Genomic DNA, 18293 nt, shown 5'->3' with positions numbered 1-18293 from the left:
TTTCGTAAGGCATTGTGCTTGCATTTATCACCTCTTTTCTTCTTTGCAGAGGAGACTGCAAGTTACACAAATGGACATAATGAGAAATCAAACTGCCGAAAAGTCCCTATCCTTATAGAACTGAGTAAGTGGTGTTTCGAGGGCAAAATTCAATGGAGAAATTTTTGTGATATATAACTGATGTTCCAAGGATCTTTTTAGAATGCACAAAGGACTCAGGAACCAGAATGGGACTCAGAGCTTCAAGTGCTTGCCCAGATGTTACATTTGGGCTTTGATCCAACTGGGGACGTCAGTGTATCTGGTGTCAAGGTTCAGAAATGACATCTGCCTTTTCCACTCTTCTAGTTACCAGGAGAGAGAGGGGGACCAGCAACTGGCTTAGTCTTATTCAGAGGGAGGGGCCACGGATTTGAAGACTGCTAGAAAGAATCTCCCTGTACTGACTAGTCAAACCCATCACAGGACTTTAGGTCAGATGCCTTCCTTTCCAGCAGTGACACCAGCACTGGGACAGTGTAATGCAGGAGAGGCACGTGGGGTACAGACTTAGAGAAGGTGCTCACCCTTGGTGTACCCAAATTTTGTGTCCCCTGTATTTCCCCCCTGTCACCTTAATCCCAGCCCTGAGTGATACTTTCCTAAAATAGGCAAAAAAAAAAAAAAAAGAAAGAAAAGAAAAACTCTTGAAGAATTAACAGAATATGCTGTTATCTGTCACCAGCACCTGTACAAAACTTCCCTAGGCACAAGGAGCTCTGGGAACAGAAGACAAGGGAGGGAAGGCAGGGAAGGGTAACCAAGTGCATTTGGTAAGGTGCATTGCTGGGGCACCAGGGGACACACTGAGATTTACTACTGAGTATAGTTGAAGAGAAAAGGAGAAAATCTCAGGCAAGAGGAGAACGGTGCCATTAGTGCAGATTGAACCAATTCAGAGATGATCACTAAAAGCTGCTCCTAGCTGTGATTTGACCTATTTTACTAACCAGAAAAATGCATAATTGGCATTTTATGAGCAAGATTACCAAAACCAGTGGGATTTATCCCAAATTAGATGAACATCTAGAGCTCTTAGTCCTGCAAAGTGGGAGAACTTAGAGAGGAATCAGTAGGTGTCACCGCCATGTGAGCTGGGAGTGACAGTGTAGAAGGTGAGAGGTGAGTCACTGCTTCATTGCTACCTAGCTTTCCTGGCCGTTTTATGGAGCAGAGGCTGTTGCAGTTCAGCTCTGAAAATCCTAGACCCCTGGATCCTAGCACCTGCCTGCCTATTTGGAACCACCTTGAAGCTGTCTGCTGCAGTTTTTAATTATATTTTACTTTTTTCCTCCCCTTTGAACCATCTCTAACTGTTGAGCTGTATACAGTTGGTTCTCTGTATCTGTGAGGCATTGGTTCCATAACTCACTCTCCACTCCTCCCCTTGCCCTACTTCCTGCAGACACCAAAATCCATGATGCTCAAATCCTTTATATAAAATGGTGTAGTACCGTCAACCCTCTGTATCCATGGGTTTCCATCTGCAGTTAATTGAATCCTTGAATGCAAAACCTGTGGAAATGGAGGACCAACTGTATACATCAAATGCATTAATTCAAAGAAGAGTGTAAGTTAGAGTTGTTGGAAGAAATCAGCCAGTTTCTCACTGACCCAGAGGTGCATCTGGTCACTCTCTGGGGACTTACAGGCTTTGTTTCTGGCAGCAAGTAGCCCTTATCAAGTTAACCTAACAACCCACCTGCTAGCTTGTCCAGGTTCTTGTCTAGCTGACTGGAAATGGTCACATTGACATGGGAGCTGCAGGTCTGATGTTCTGTACCACTTTGTTACAGAACGGATGGGAATCTGAAGGAAATGGCCAGGAAAGCTGAGGCCGCTAGTTTAGGATGATACAGCAGGATTTGGACAAAGGCTCGTGGGATATTTGTGTGTGTGTGTGTGTGCGCGCGCACGCACCTGTGAGTGTGCGTGTGTGTTTGTGTGTGGAGGGTTCACAATGCAAGAAGAGGAACGTAGAAGTGCACAGGAGATGGGGGTTGATATTAGTCATACCTTGCTCATCTTTTATAAAAATAATGCTGTTCTCAGAAGAAAATGATTCATTAATATTACTTCATTCATTAATGTCACTTCCCCCAAACATACTGAGGAATAATTTAAGGCATTAGGGGATAATCCAGACATAGTAAGCAATGGATTCCGAGTTGTGTGTCCAGCATATTTGTTTGGATTGGTCATTTCAAGAAGTGTAATGTCAAGAACTGTGGAAAGTCTAAGGCTATCCTATTTGCAAACCAACAGGTGCACCTACCCCAGTCTCATGGATGCTGGCAGAAGATATAAGACTCCTGGATCAGAGAACAAAACAAAACCAATCAGTTTATTACTCAGAGTAATAACAGCAGCCAGAGTATCCTCGTTTTTGTGTTGGTTGCCCAAGCCCTGCTTTCCACCGGGTGACTTGAAGAGTAACACCTGTACCCACAGTGGATTGCTCTTTAGGATAGGAACCTGAGCTCAGGAAACCAGAGTCTTTTATAACAGGCAGTAAGCATGCCTTCCCTTTGCTCCTGTGGGAGACATCATCTCTATCTTCCAATGCTGTTCTTGAGACAAACATTCTTGAAGCAAGAGTCTAAAACAAACTTTGGGAGGCTGAGGTGGGTGGATCATTTGAAGTCAAGAGTTTGAGACCAGCCTGGCTAACATGGTGAAACCCTGTCTCTACTAAAAATACAAAAATTAGCTGGACATCGTGGTACATGCCTGTAATTCCAGCTACTTGGGAGGCTGAGGCATGATAATTGCTTGAATCTGGGAGGCAGAGGTTGCAGTGATTGTGCCATTGGGCAGCCTGGGTGATGAAATGAGACTTACTAAAAAAAAATTTTTTTTAAAAGAGTCTAGGAACAAAGGCAGCCTGTGCCTCTCCTCTCATGGACCACAACGATGTCTGTATTCACCTCAGAGGCTGCCTACAGGGGGTCTGAGTTGGAGCCTGGGGCCAGTACAGACATGCTGATAGATAACTTGGCTACTGCTATACTGGCCTCAGTTAGGATGATTCCCTAAGCCCTTGCCACACAGAGTGCCATCCATGAATCGGCAACCTCAGCAGCATCTGGGAGCTGGCTGGGCATGTAGACTTTCAGCCCTCACCCTAGATTCAGTGAATCAGAATCTATCTGTATTGCAACCAGATCTCCAAGTGATTCATATGTGCATTAAATTTTGAGAGGCACTAGGCTTAAGTGACGGGTGACCATGTGTTCCTATTCATTCCTATGATACCAGGGCAGTTTTTGAGCATGCTCCCTTTTGCTCCCCCAAAATATCCTGGTTTGAAAGATGAGTTATACGAGGATGACAATCAGAACACTTCTTGAGAAACTGAGCCTGTGCTCCAGCAATGTCCCCTTGATGGTGAATGTACCCAACAGAACTATGTCTTTTGTGGGAAGGAAGATATTTGGAAAGGAAAGAAAAAAAAAATGTACTGAAATAGGGGTAGATCCGACAGAGACCCCAAAGAAGACATCAGATCTTTTGATCAAGTGGTCGCCCCTTGGCCTGCATGGATGGCAGTTCTTATATTCTTAACTTGATCTGATTATCTTTCCTTTTTGCCTCTTGCCTTGCAGAAAATCCTTCCAACATTCACTTTATTGAACAGCTTGGTGGACTGGAAGGGTCCCTCCAAGAAACAAATCTGCATCTCAGCACTGCCTTTTCTACAGGCACTGTTTTTTCTGGCAGCTTCTTGGATTCTCTCCTGGCCACGGTAAGAAAAGTTAAGCCACGGAGCCCACAAAACCAAGCCCTCTGCAGAGAAGTGAGCAGGTGGCATAGAGCTGAGTAGATGATAACACCTCTCAGTTCTAAGTTCTCTTTGATTTTCAAAAACAAGCTGGTTCCCACACATTAATTTATCTTTTCTGATAACTACTTGGTGTGGGAAGCAACATTTTCACATTTTCAAGATTAAAAACATGAGGCTCTTGGAGCCAGAACCCCTGATGCCAGGAAAAGTGAGTGCCGGCCTCTCAGCTTCGAAGGCATCACTGCAGACCAGGCCCCTTGGGATCAGAGCTCAGGAGATACTACTTTCCCTTCTCTCTAAAATCCTTCCAACAGCTCATGTGGAAATTGGCCATAAAGGGATCCAGAGTTTCAAGGAAGAAGCTCTGGCCTTTGCTGATGAGTTTTGTTCAAAGCTAAGTCAAATCTCCCTCCATGTTCCTCCTCTCATGGGGAGCATTGTTGACTACATGGTTGTTCTTTAGTTTTCAGCACCTCTTTAGCCACCTGGCAAATTTTTTCCCCCTGGATGGAATTAATTCATCCTACAAATGCCCACTGAACACCTACTCTGTGCAGGGCACTGTTGGGGGGTGGTGCTGGGGAATCTGCAGCTTGAGAATGACAAAAGCCTCACCCACATGGGGCCTTCTGAGTGGAGGGTATTGGCATATGCATCATAAATAAGTAACACAGAGGGATGCCAGTTACACGGGCTAAGGAGATGTGAGATAGGAAATGTGGAATTTGGGGAAGGAATTGCAAGATTCAATAACATGCTGAGAAGGTGGCAGGTGAGCCCAGCTCTGGGGAAGAGAAGAGAACACAGGATTCAGAAGCAGTGAGGTGGGAGCTGTTAGAAATAGATAATCAGTGCCATGAAGAAAAGTCAACATGGAGACAAAAGATCTCTCAGCAAGGCAATCTTTACTTTCTGCAAAAAGGGTGCTCAATGGCAGATGGAACAATGGTGAGAGCACAGTTGAACAAAGGAAAAGCAGACATATTTATCCCTTACGCATTTGGGTCATCCTTACTGCTGTGTCCTGCATTCATTGGCCAGAACTATCATCACAGTCTTAAACTGATACCCAATTTGCTGATAACCTAAAACTTTCCTAAATAAGTAAGTGCAAGGAAAAACGAAGAAGAAGAGGAAGTTGCTTACGACAGGTTTAAGGAAGCAATAGCATTTTCACATAAGGAAGGTACAGAAACTATGAGCTAAGACTTGCCTGGGTCTGTCCAGGCATGCCTGAGTAAGCCAAAACAACTAACTGGAGGAAAATGTAAGAAGTAATAGTTGATAGGAGGATTTAGAGTAAGGAGCTATTATTCCTAGTGTCTATTATTTTATTTTTAAACCAAGATGAGCTTTGAAGAGGAACTTTTCTACTTTCTACAGAGTACACCCCAGGGTGTTAAAGGAGTTTCAAATTGACTGAGACTCATGAGATCGGTGTGTAGCCATTGGTGAATGACTTGCAAGAACTCTTCCAAAGGAAAGCCACATAACCCACTGCCTCCCACACTCCTCCTACTTGGGATTTTCAAGGGAAGAGCTGCAGAGTGGCTGGATGTCAATATGCAGATGCTTATATGCAGAAGAATCTGAGCACAGTTGATGAACTTGTGTCTTCTGGAGGTCCACATGAAGAGGCATCACGCCTGAATTTCAGGAATGCCTCAAGGCATAGTTTGCAAGTGTAAGGGAGCATGGCTGGGCATATCCATCCCCTTCCTAACATCAGTGCCATTTGGCATGAGATTGTGTTGCCCTGGACTCTGCCTGTCTAAGCCGTGGTAGGGGTCTCATACACCCCATCAAGCTCTTAGAGAGAGAATACCACTTAAATGGTAGTTTAACATTAAATAAATTAGTAGAGTGCAAAGCTCCTAAAGAGTTAAGCAGCTCAGCCTTCACTGTGCCAGGGAGGTACTGGAGGAAGTCAAGTCAGGTTACTTTTCTGAGAAGGTGGCTCTGTCAGAGAAAGTGTTATATCACTGTCTGTCACTGATACGTCAATTAACTCGCCTGGAATTAATGACTGGAGTGTCAGGCAGGAGGTGACTTTCGATGAACTTGACCTGTCTGCAGATACATTTCAGATGGGTTTCAGGTCCCAGTTCTCTTCAGAGATCCTTAGATGTCAGGCAGCTTCATGCCTTAAATTAAAATTGAGACTTAATTAAACACCACCAGCTCACGCAGGCAGGAACAGAGCCACAGATTCTATTTAGAATTGGTCAGAAGGGCAGGATGGACAGGGAAGGGCTGGAAGAGTAGGGACAACAACAAATGAACACACAAGCACAAGCCAGTATGAGGAATACAGATTTGGTCACGAGCCTAATTCCTCCCACCACTCAGCACCTGATCGTGACATTGGCCTTGGGTGGTCTAAAGAGTGCAGCTTCTTCCCAGGCTGCCTTCAGATATTGGGTCAATGGTCTTCACTTGGTGGAAGAGGAAGATTCTTGCTGGAAAACAAAATGTGCCACATAGAGAATAAAGGCCACACAGTGTGACCTGAAACTGCGGTCATCACATGAGGTCACAACACACAGTGGATCAACAGCTTTGCCTTCAGAACTCTTGGTAAGTACTTATTTTAGGACTGGCATTTGTTCAACTGAATTTGGGCAGGGGTGGCAATGGAGCATCAGGGAAGAAGGCATCTTCTATGTCAAGGGTGCCAACTGAATCTTGAACCTCTAAATCTCTACCTAGCAGTTTTCTGCCCCAGCTCTTGAATCTTTAATAATGTACGCCACAGCAAAATGAACACACTGTAACATTATTTAATGATGAGTTGAACTAGGCCATTGAAAATAATTGTGAATGCTGATTATTTTTGTTTTCCTTCTCTTGTTTCCCTTCTCTCTGCACCTGATTCTACTGGTTCTATGTGCCCTTATCAGTGTGGGGGTGGCTTTCCATCACCAAAGAAAGACCCAAGGATCAAGACTGAGCCTCCAATCTCATTGTCTCCTTTATTCTGGGGACCATTTGATCTTGGGTGGACTCTGGATCTTACCACCTGGGCACATGGAAATACCCTCGGAGAGGAAGAGAACATTTATCACCTTCCAGTAACAACATCTGGAGTCACTATAGTGGCTCCTGAATACATTCTCAAATACTTCACTTATTCTCTGTATGTGCTGGAGCATCTCCTGGCAGAGGGTTGGTAGGAAGGCAATGACTTTGATCTCCCCATTAACTTAGAAAGGCAGTTGTGGGTCCTGGAGCTATGACCTCCACAGACCCCCAAGGCAGACATTGCTGATGACCACAGTTCTCCTCCCCCAGATCATACCTTTTTCTATATAGGTCTCTAGGCAATTTATTTTGATGAGTTTTCTTGTTGAGATAATATCAAGAATAATAGCTATTGATCTTAAGAAGAGTAACATCGGGCCGGGCGCGGTGGCTCAAGCCTGTAATCCCAGCACTTTGGGAGGCCGAGACGGGCGGATCACGAGGTCAGGAGATGGAGACCATCCTGGCTAACGCTGTGAAACCCCGTCTCTACTTAAAAAAAAATACAAAAAACTAGCCGGGCGAGGTGGCAGCACCTGTAGTCCCAGCTACTCGGGAGGCTGAGACAGGAGAATGGCGTAAACCCGGGAGGCGGAGCTTGCAGTGAGCTGAGATCCGGCCACTGCACTCCAGCCTGGGCGAAAGAGCGAGACTCCGTCTCAAAAAAAAAAAAAAAAAAAAAGAAGAGTAACATCTTTCAAGCCCTTACCCAGAGCCAAGGAGTTCACTAAATGCATTACCTCCATTACCTGGTTTAATTCTCCTGTCAAATATGGAAGCTTAACTGAGTAAATAATCTGCCAAAGGCTGCATCATTTACAAGTAACGAGTTGGTTTTCAGATCCAAGTGTATGTGATCCCAGAGTCATTCCTTGCTGCCACAATCAACTGCCCCTCCAGAGATCTATTTCTGTAATGATCAGTGTCCTTGCAACACAGGGATTTTCAAGTTTAGGTTAGAGGGCTCCTTCCCTGACAATGCTCTGTGCAGAAAGAAGGAGATGTGCCCACCCTGCCTTGCCCACCCATACCTCTCCCCTCCATCAGAGCAACTCCACTTTCATCTGTGGTATATTAGAGGTGCCTGCATAAGATTCAATTGCACAAGAGACTTCTGTTGTTAAGAAGATTTTGGAATTCATTCCCTTGAAGTTAGGATGCAGGACCAACAGAGAGGCATAACATAAACAGAATCCTATTCTCCTCTATTCTGAGACAGTTTTCCAATTTCCAGCCAGAAGTCTGGTGTGGGAGGCAGGAGTCAGTCATTTTGCCCCATTTTGCATGTCCCTTTTATCCATAATATCCCTCCACAAAGACTGTATTCTGGGTTTGACACTTCCAACCTGCAGCCCAGCTTAATGCACCAAGAGATCTGTGTCCCATTGCAACATAGAGGTTACAGAGATTACAATTAGACTCTCAACGATGGTTTCCCTGATACCTATACTACACAGAAGGTCAAGGCTAAGAGCAGATGCATTCAGGACAGGCTCCCTGAATGTATCTGCTAATACTTCAGCAGTTTATGAAACAAGATGAGAACACCAGCCATTACTTCAATCCCAGTGAACTGTATTTTCAACCGGATATTAAGGGCCCTCTTCCTTCCCATGTGTACTCAGACACCTCCATAGTGCTGTTCCACCTTTCTCTCTCCACTGCCCCTAATAAACACCAAGAATAAATGTGCAAGTCCCAAGAAGGCCACAAAGCCCACAGTCATGTGCTGTGAACTTGTCACTGCTTAGAAATACTAAGGTTTTGTTTAAATTTTCATGCAATTTAAAAAATTCTATCCCTTGATAGACCTGTGCTAGTTTTTTCAATGTAAAATGATGGGTTTTTCTCTGCCACCTTCTGATACAGTTGACATTAGAATGGCTTCAAGTACCCCGGTATACTACCCTAAACTCCTGACTAGCTGAAGAAATATGCCTATAGGTTGTAATTCAGATTTGCTTTTAATCCTCTATCAGTTCAATGCTATAAAAATTCAAATATGGTGGAGCAGCCAGGCCCATATGCAGGACTCCTATCTGGTTCTACAATCAAAGACTTTCAAAACTAGATGTGAACTTGGGGAGCACTTTCCTTTACTTGTAAGGAAATTGAAGCCCACACAAATTATTTGACATTCTTAAGGTCACTTGGCTTGTTAGTTGCAATTTTCCTACCCTATAATCTCACTCTTAGATTAGAAGTTATTTCCCGAAGAATGTTCGATCTTAAGGTCTTTGAGAATTCTCAGAATGAAAAGCAGCATTTGGCTAGGATGTTAGCATCTACACCATTAGGTAATATTCCAGGTTATGACAGGGACCATAGCATTCATAGTAGCTAAAAGTTACAACATTATGGGCATCAACATTTTCTAACATTGAAAGTCCAGGTTCCAGTAAACAAGACGATATTAGAAACATTGGCCAAATTTGAAAGTCTGAGATATTTCAAGTGCCCTTGAACTTGCGGATTTTCTTGTGAAAGACAAGAGGGATGGAGAGAGAACAAGACGGGGAGTGAGAACTAGAGGGAGGGAAGGAGGAAGGGAGAGAGGAAAGAAGGAAGGAAGGGAGGGAGGGAGGCAGGGAGGAAGGAAGGGAGGGAGGGAGGGAGGGAGGAGAAGGGAAGGGAAGATAGAAAGAAAGAGATATTGAGAAAGGTCTGTGCCAGAAACCCCAAATAATAAGAATAGGAGATGAGCTCACAGAATATGGGTGACATGTAAATCCCATTATTTTTCTCAGTATAGAATTATAATCCTTTTGGTGTCAGAACTGAAGAAATGATATATTCAAAAGCTAAGCCTCTCTCAGTTAAATATGTAAAGCACATGTTTCCCTAGAGTTACTGACACCAAGATAACCCTAGAATTTACACCTTTTCTTTAATCAATGGAGAATTATTCTAACACATTATGTTTGATCACTCTACACTATGGCCACATGTTCTTAAACGGATTGTGGTTCAACCTGAATTTATGTCCTCCACTACCCCCCCCCCACCCCCCGGATGTCGGGGACTTTATTCCATAAGCACCCTCCCAGCTGGTAGTGGGATGTAGCAAAGAAGAAACATAAGGAAGAAGACATCACTCAGGGAATTCCTTTAGTCTGGGGACTAGGGCGAAGTCATCTTTTAACCTAAAAAATACTGTAGAAGTTATTTTTATTATCTTCTAATTCATATAGATTATATTATTCCTTAAGTCAACTTGTCCCAATCACGTCTACATTTTACCAGCAATATTTATTTGTTAAAATTACCTATCCATTGAAGTCAATATTCTTACAGCTTTCAAACACATGCCTTGTTCAGTGCACTACTGAGGATATGAGTGTTATATAGACATAGCCTATCTTCTGAAGGAGCACATCATCTTCAGGAATTATTGCTCAGTCTGATCTGAGGACAACCAGTGTCAGAACCACTCAGGGTGCTCTTTAAATTCTGATTCCCACTCCTGTCCATATATTCTGATCCAGGAGATCTGGGATCCCAGAAATCTACACTCATTAATATCACTTCAGATGATCCAGATACACAAGAAGCAATGATAAAGAAAACAGAATTTAGCAATGTGTGCATTATATTTTACTTAATCCTGCAAGCAATGCTAGAAGGTAAGTATTGCCATGTCAGCTTTAGAGATTATAAAACTGTTGCTGAAAAAACAATCAGCCAGACACAGTAGCTCATGCTTGCAATCCCAGCACTTTGGGAGGCCAAGGCAGGTGGATCACTCGAGGTCAGGAGTTTGAGACCAGCATGGCCAACATGGCAAAATCATGTTTCTACTAAAAATACAAAAAAAAAAAAAAAAAATTAGCCAGGTAGAGTGGCGCATGCCTGTAATCCCAGCTACTTGGGAGGCTGAGGCAGGAGAATTGCTCGAACCCAGGTGGCAGAGGTTGCAGTGAGCCAAGATCGCGCCACTGCGCTCTACCCTAGACAACAAACAGAGTGAGACCTTGTCTCAAACAAACAAAAAACAAAAACAAACAAACAAAACACATGAATTGCCCAAAGGCACCCAGCTGGAATACGGCAGTCCAAGATTCAAACTCAAGTGTTTCTAACTAACTAAAAAACTGTGAAATATAGAAGAATGAAATTAAGTAAAACCCAATGCCCAGGGAATCCCAAAGAAAGAGAAATTTCATTCTGCTTTGAAGACCCAGAAAAGAGTCATGAAGCTGATGAACCAGAGTTCAAAAGCAAAGGCATGAAGCGGTAAAAGAACGGCTTAAGTACCTGTAGATAGACTAGCGTGCCCCAGAGGGAACATGTCATGGAGGAAACAAGCCTGGGAAGAAGGACTACATCAGATCCCGAAGGTTTTGAAGGCCACGGTGGAGACAGAGGGCTTGGTGGCCTGGTTTTATGTGAGGATACTAAAAGGTTGAGGAAGTGGAGGTCATAATCTGATTTGTGTTTCTGGGAATTGCTGTGGAAGCATTGTAAACAGTGGGATGCAGATGAGAAGAAAATCAAGGCAGAACAAGAAGTAAAGAGGTTCCTATGATAATCCAGGTTTCAGAAGATGGATCCCTGATTTTGAAAGTAGAGAAAATAAATGGTAAATGAATAACAATTGAAGTTATTCCTGATGTTTATTATAAAAACAAAATGATTGCATTTAGATAATATATAAATGGAAATTCTCATTTTTAATAAAGCAAAAGTCTAATTTAGATAAAATGAAGGATGAAAAATAAAGCCTAGTGGGTAATATATTCCAATGACTTCTCCATGTATGCTAATGCCTGATCCATACTGAATGTGGTAGCAATCCTGGAGAAAGAGACTTTATTAAAATGGCTGGGATTATTCAGACTCAAGCTCATTTCAAAATAAGAAGTTTGCCATGTCTTCCTCTGGTTTAATTTGGATGCCAAAGATTCTGAAACCCTATCCATTTAATTATTAAACACCTATAATTTCTAAAGTATAATGAGAGCTATGGGAAATCCAAATACTACTAAGACCTATGTCGATATGTGTCCTTAAGTAGGTCACAAACAAAAGGATTAAAAGTAAATTCACATCCAGAAGGCTCAAGTGTAGATGACAATAATATCATTAGTTCCCCACTGGAAAATCTACAGAATGTCTCAGTAAATATATGTATTTTTAAATATACATTGATGATGATTGGGGTATCTGTGGCCTGACATATATACCTCCTCTGGTCATTTTGGGAAGAGGGGAATCCCTGGTGTCAGTATCATTATCCAATTTCTTCTTCATCTGCTGTGTAATCTCCAAGGAACAGGAACTGGGTCAGTATTGTTTTCTCTGCACTTGGCCTAACCTAGCACAGTTAGGTTTAACTGCCATCCTTCAGCTGCATTAGATAATGATAATGAGAAACACTGTTCTACACCATCAGGTCCATGTTAAACAGCAATGCCCGCTAAATCTCCAAGCCTATACCCCTCCACGGTTTACATATTGGCTCTTCTGACTTTGTATGTGGCTTGTCCTTGTTTTCCAGGCCTTCTACAATTATCATGTCCTGGAATTGCTTCAGATGCTGGTGACAGGAGGAGTAAGTTCTCAGCTGGAACAACATTTAGATAAGGATAAAGTCTATGGTGTGGCAGATAGCTGCACGACGCTCTTGTCTGGAAGAAACCGGTGTAAAATGGGGCTTCTGTCCTTACACCAAACCATTTTATCAGACGTTAACGTGAGTCTACTCTTCTCAGAATTCAGTTTTTCACTTCCTTTCCTCTCTGAGCTTCTGAAAATGGTCCAGGCTATTTGGGTTCATAGATGTCCCACAGCACAGAAATAATAACAATAAAAATAACAAAAAACGAATACAAGTTTATGTTATTCATAGAGTATTTTACAAATCACAGTGTGTTCATATGTTATATTTATTTTTTATAATAATTATGAGAAGTAGATAATGCAGTTGTTATTATCCCCATCTTCTAGATAAATAACCCGAATCTACAGGGAGCATCAGAGAGGCCTGGCAACTTTGTACCTTGACAAGGGTATTCATAATAATTATAACAGCTAATGTTTATTGAGTATTTTATCTGTGCTTGTCTTTTTTAGTATTTTTTCCACTTAATCTGTCCATGGATTTATATGGTAGGCATTATTATTAATTCTGTTTAACAGATCAAGAAACTGGAGCTCAGAGAAGCAAGGACTTGCCAGAGACCACATTGTCAATCAGTGTCAGAGCAGGGACCCAGCTACAGCAGTTTGACCCCGGGCCTGCCTACTCTGCCCATACTTAAAATGCTAAAGAAATCTGATAAGGTCAGCTGAAATCAGGCAGAAGACTTTGTACATGGGTCTAAGAATCTGGCTGCGCTATCCAGTGGAAAATACTTGCATTTTCTTAGCCAAGGGAGCTGGTAAACAGTAGATTACAGCAAGGGAGAAGATAATAATTCTGGAAAATTCCAACAGGGCATCCAGGCATTTGGGAATCACAGTAGGGTCTAGCAAAGAAATGAGAAATCTACGTGGTGCCTTCTGGTTTGGTTTTAATTGGCATTGCATTCAGTTGTCCAGTGTTAACTGCTAGGGGCAGGCTTTTCCAAGGAAACATCTTTTGTTGATTCAGAGGACATTAGCAAAACCCCTGGGTAGAACACTATACCTGGTGCATGTCGATGTGTGCTGCCAAAAGGGGCAAGACCCATGTTCTGTGCATTAGCATTTCAGGTGTGAACTACGTTCCAGAAGTTCCTTCGATGTAGTCTGGTCCTTTACATTTCCGTAGTCCTGGGTTGCTCACCTACACGTGGACTTGTAAGTGTATATAAGCCCAGGAAACTATTGCTAGCAACTTCCTTTTGGCATCAAAGAGGATGGTAGACTTGTCCCCACTCCTCTCCCTCCTCTCTCCATTTATGCCATGTCCTCCCTTTGTTCTTTATCCTGAGGAATTACAGAACTGAATGGATTGATCCCTTTTGACCTTGCTGAGCCCATTTACTGCTGCAGGGGCTTGAAATTGTTGTCTATTCATAATGATCTTGTTGGGTATAGCCTGAGAATAAGGTCCAGATGAGTATTTGGGACTGGGATCTGTTTTACAGTAGGATAAGATGACTCTCAAGAGGTCATTTAACATCCCAACTCATTATATATCTCAAAAGCTCCATTTTCCAATCTGTGGCTCATTGTTAATTCATAGTGGTTACCAGAATGGCAATGGTAATAAGGACAAGCACAACAGTATGTCACACCAGAAGCTCTTGAAAGAGCCAGAATGATAAAAACAATCGCTGGGATTAGAGTTTCAGAACTAATCATTCTCTTAATTACCTATCCACCTGGCAGTGCTGCCACAAAGATATTAGGAAATGACTTTCCAAGCTTCTACTACGAGGTAAAGCAAACGACACTCCAGTGAGTGCTTATAATTGCTTGATCAAAGTGCCCAGCAGACATATTTTTGTCTCTTCTCTCTCCAGCCAAGAAACACCTTTGGACAACTGTTCTGTGGCTCATTAGATCTGTTTGGAATCCTGTGTGTTGGCTTATACCGAATAATTGATGAAGAGGAGCTCAACCCAGAAAACAAAAGGGAAGTGTGCTAGATTAGAAAGCACCATCCACCCATTCAAGCATAAGAACCAAAACTACTTTATTCAATGTGAAAGAGAATTCCAGAGCTCAGGGTCCATAGTTGCAAGGAAGGGTGCATGGGAAATAAAGAACTATGTAAGAATAAGAAGGAATGGGTATAAACAAGAGGGACCTGAATAATTAGGGTCCAATTAATATTGACCATGTAAGAAGAATGGAGTCTCTGTCCCCTAGTGAAAATTGAAATGTGGAGCTAGATTTTAAATCAGCTCATTTCAGTTTTGTAACTTACTCCTCATCCATGTCTGTACAACTTTCTAAAGCTGAACGCCACTATCCACATTTGAAAGATGTACTTGTTTTCTGCTGGATTCATTGGGTAAATATTGATTGAGATCTACTTTGCTAGCCATGATGCTTTTTACATATAAATCATAGGGGTGATATGTTCGACTTTCAATTTAAAGAAAGACCACTCTGACAGCCCTGAGTAAGATAGAAATGTATGTGGAGGGGAAAGGGAAAGGAGAGGTTACAGTCTAGAGACAACACAATCGTGTATGCCCAGACTAAGATCTTCACAGTGGGAATGGACAGGATTCAGTAGGGAAGTAGAAACTGAAAGGAATAGAGTGGAAATAGATCGATGGAACCTGTTCCAGGAGAAAGGAGAAGGAAGCCAAATTACTCAAAGTGGAGCGGTCTTGAATAGAAAATAACAGCAATGATTTTTTTGGCCCACAGAAGAAAAGGAGGAAAAGAAGAGATGCCAAGGCAGATGTAGCTCTAGGTGAGGGCTGTGTTTATGGGAATTTTTATTTTGCACTAGGATTTCTCAGTGCACAGTCATTGCTGAGAGAAAGATGGAAGAAATATTGTCAGGAGTTGAGAAAGGAGTCAATGTTTAGATTAACTGCTGAGAGGAGTGGAAGAGGAAGCTTATTGTGGATTTGTGAAGAAATCCTAGACCATACAGTAAAAGAAGAAAGATTGGAAATCTCAATGCATTGAATAGTGGATGTACTCAGAGTTAAGGGAGTGAGAGAGAAAGTATGATGAGAAGTTGTAGTCAGCAGTGATTTATTTAAATGTAACATTTTAGAAGTGGAACGATGTTAGGAATTAAAACAGCTAGGACATGGCCAGGAAAGTGGTTTGGAGGTAAAGATCATTGGGTACTGGAAGTCATAGCAACGTGTCTGAATGCTGGAGTTGTAAACCACATAGACACTGCAGGCATGTAAAAAGATAGCTGCACTAAAATTTGAAAGGAAGAGCATGTCAAGTGCCAAATGACAAAATAAGCATGGAGGTCTACAGATGACTCTGATGGATGGGGAAGGAAGGTGCCATGGCTTTATAGCACCCACCACCAAGACAATGGGGGAGGATTGATGTTCTGGAAATAGCTCTCTCTCTCCCTCTCTGCCTGAACTCCACTCCTCCCCGAAACACCTCCGTATAGCCCTTGCAACATGATAACTGGGAAAATATACAGCTTATATTAATACTTGACCTCAGGGGGAAAATTGATATTTTTGTTTTAAACAGATTATGTGATCTTGTTCAGCACATTTTTTTAAAGAATAGAATTGAGGTTACAGAGGACTCAGTGGGAAAGATAAAAGTAGGTAGGTCGTTCAGTGAAGGAAGTTCAGTGGTACCTTGAGATCTATGCTAGGAAAGAGGTGATCATTTGAGGCACTAGTGAGGCAATGCGGGATGAAAGTCATACAAGGCTACCCTGCCTCAATGTTCCCACATAAGCACTGTTGCACTCATTACTTCAACTCACATTTTTGGGCATTTGCTGTGTACCTGATGCTGTGTTAAGGCTTCTGGGTATTCTTTAGGGTTCATTGACATTCGCTATTTGCTTGCCAGTCAGGTTTCAAATGAAACTGTTTTTTTCTAATGTTTTTCTCCATTGGCCAGGCTACATTCTGTGTGAAAGTTGGTGGCATAAGCATTAGGTTAGAGTAGGTCTAAGTCAGGATGAAAATACCTGAAATATATGTCATCTTTCTGTTGACAAAGCTTGGCTACGAGGTCAATATTGTGCCAGCTGAATTAATGAGTATAGTATCTTTTAAAAGCAAATAGACCTGTTTTTAAGGCCATTAGACATCTGTCAGTCCAAACCACAGTCTTCCCCCTCTTCCCACTCGAACAAAAGATGAGTGCAGCAAGGCCCAGAGAGGGAGGACACCATGCCCAGAGTCAGAAGTGGTTGGGTTCAGAGGCAGGGATGAAAGCCAGCCCCCTCATTCCTACTCCAGAACCTCTCCTCTTGCACTGTGCTACAGGAGTAAGTACTAAATAGATATTTACTATTAATCAGAAACCCATGAAGCAAAGCAAAACAAAAACGTTTCCTCTTTGCGCCCAGCAAAATGACCTCTTTATTTGGGTCACTGCCTGTCACCACACTGGCCAGCTGCAGAGGCTCAGCATTTATCTTTGACTTGTCTTACAGGTTTGTGATCACCCGGCCAGCCAATGAGTTCAAGCTGCTGCCCTCAGATCTTGTGTTTTGTGCCATACCCTTCAGCACTGCTTGTTATAAAAGGAATGAAGAGTTCTCATCACAAAAGTCATATGAAATTATAAAAGAAGCATCACAGACAACAGAGACACATTCAGACACAAATTTTCCTCCCACCATTTATTCAGTTGATGAGACATCGTATTCACCAGTCTATTCTTACCCGTCAAGAACTAACTCCGTCTATTCTGCTAAGCAAACAGCACGGAATCAGATTAGAACAAACAGTTCTATAACATCCCAGAAACCTTTAGGTGACAATGCAAAAAAAAATGGAAAGAAAATCTCAGATGAGATTTCTGATGAGGACCCCTTTGCATATTCAGAGCCACTATAGACCTGCCCATATTCTTCACGTGCTCTTAACTTGCTGCTTACAAATCATCTCCCGAGATGCTAACTTTGAACAAAGAAAATAAAAATGGGAGCATGTCATTTTTCTACCCATTGCTTAGTGGTTCATGAAGGCCACACTGTTTCAGATGAGACAAAAGTCTAATCCCACTGGATCTTGTGTGATAAATAAAGAAATATATGATCAATGCTTCTGTAAGGAAAGTTCATTGCTCTGTTTCCCTTGAGTAGAAAATATGTTAATTTGTGCTGCATTAAGGAAGTCCTCCAGTTCTTGCTGGATTCCCCAGATGAGGAAATACAGGCAATCAAGATAAAAATGAGAATTACTCAGATGTAGGAAAGAAGTAAAGAGACCCCCTTCAATCAAGAATCATACATGTTATTTTATCCCAGAACAGGCAAACAGTAAACTAGTATATATTTCCCTCTTTCTCTCCCCATCACATTTTTTGTTATTCCATTGTATTTTTTTAAGGTTGTTAAAATATTTGTTTTTTATTATTTTATTTTATTATTACACTTTAAGTTCTAGGGTACATGTGCATAACATGCAGGTTTGTTACATATCTATACGTGTGCCATGTTGGCGTGCTGCACCCATCAACTCGTCAGCACCCATCAACTCATCATTTACATCAGGTATAACTCCCAATGCAATCCCTTCCCCCTCCCCCCTCCCCATGATAGGCCCCAGAGTGTCATGTTCCCCTTCCCGAGTCCAAGTGATCTCATTGTTAAGTTCCCACCTATGAGTGAGAACATGCGGTGTTTGGTTTTCTGTTCTTGCGATAGTTTGCTGAGAATGATGGTTTCCAGATGCATCCATGTCCCTACAAAGGACACAAACTCATCCTTTTTTATGGCTGCATACTATTCCATGGTGTATATGTGCCACGTTTTCTTAATCCAGTCTGTCACTGATGGACATTTGGGTTGATTCCAAGTCTTTGCTATTGTGAATCGTGCCGCAATAAACATACGTGT

General features: G+C 42.2%; 1 protein-coding gene across 4 annotated transcripts in view; it reads left to right on the top strand.

Annotated features, from left to right (window-relative positions):
* Positions 1-17488, top strand: part of LOC105476597 (potassium calcium-activated channel subfamily U member 1) — a 166682-nt gene extending 149194 nt beyond the window's left edge. For 3 of the 4 annotated variants that reach the window (XM_071068397.1, XM_071068394.1, XM_071068395.1), the window contains exons 23-27: positions 50-124; positions 3645-3784; positions 12342-12536; positions 14293-14406; positions 16885-17488. In XM_071068397.1, the coding sequence (XP_070924498.1) occupies positions 50-124; positions 3645-3784; positions 12342-12536; positions 14293-14406; positions 16885-17289 (929 nt within the window). In that variant the 3' untranslated portion in view covers positions 17290-17488. The remainder of the gene's footprint in view (positions 1-49; positions 125-3644; positions 3785-12341; positions 12537-14292; positions 14407-16884) is intronic. The other variant, XM_071068396.1, reaches the window with a different exon arrangement.
* Positions 17489-18293: the final 805 nt, after the last annotated feature.

This window comes from Macaca nemestrina, chromosome 8 (assembly GCF_043159975.1).
Source record: "Macaca nemestrina isolate mMacNem1 chromosome 8, mMacNem.hap1, whole genome shotgun sequence".
NCBI lineage: Eukaryota > Metazoa > Chordata > Mammalia > Primates > Cercopithecidae > Macaca > Macaca nemestrina.
Note: the sequence above shows the minus strand (reverse complement) of the source record. Positions and strands in the feature narration are given on the sequence as shown.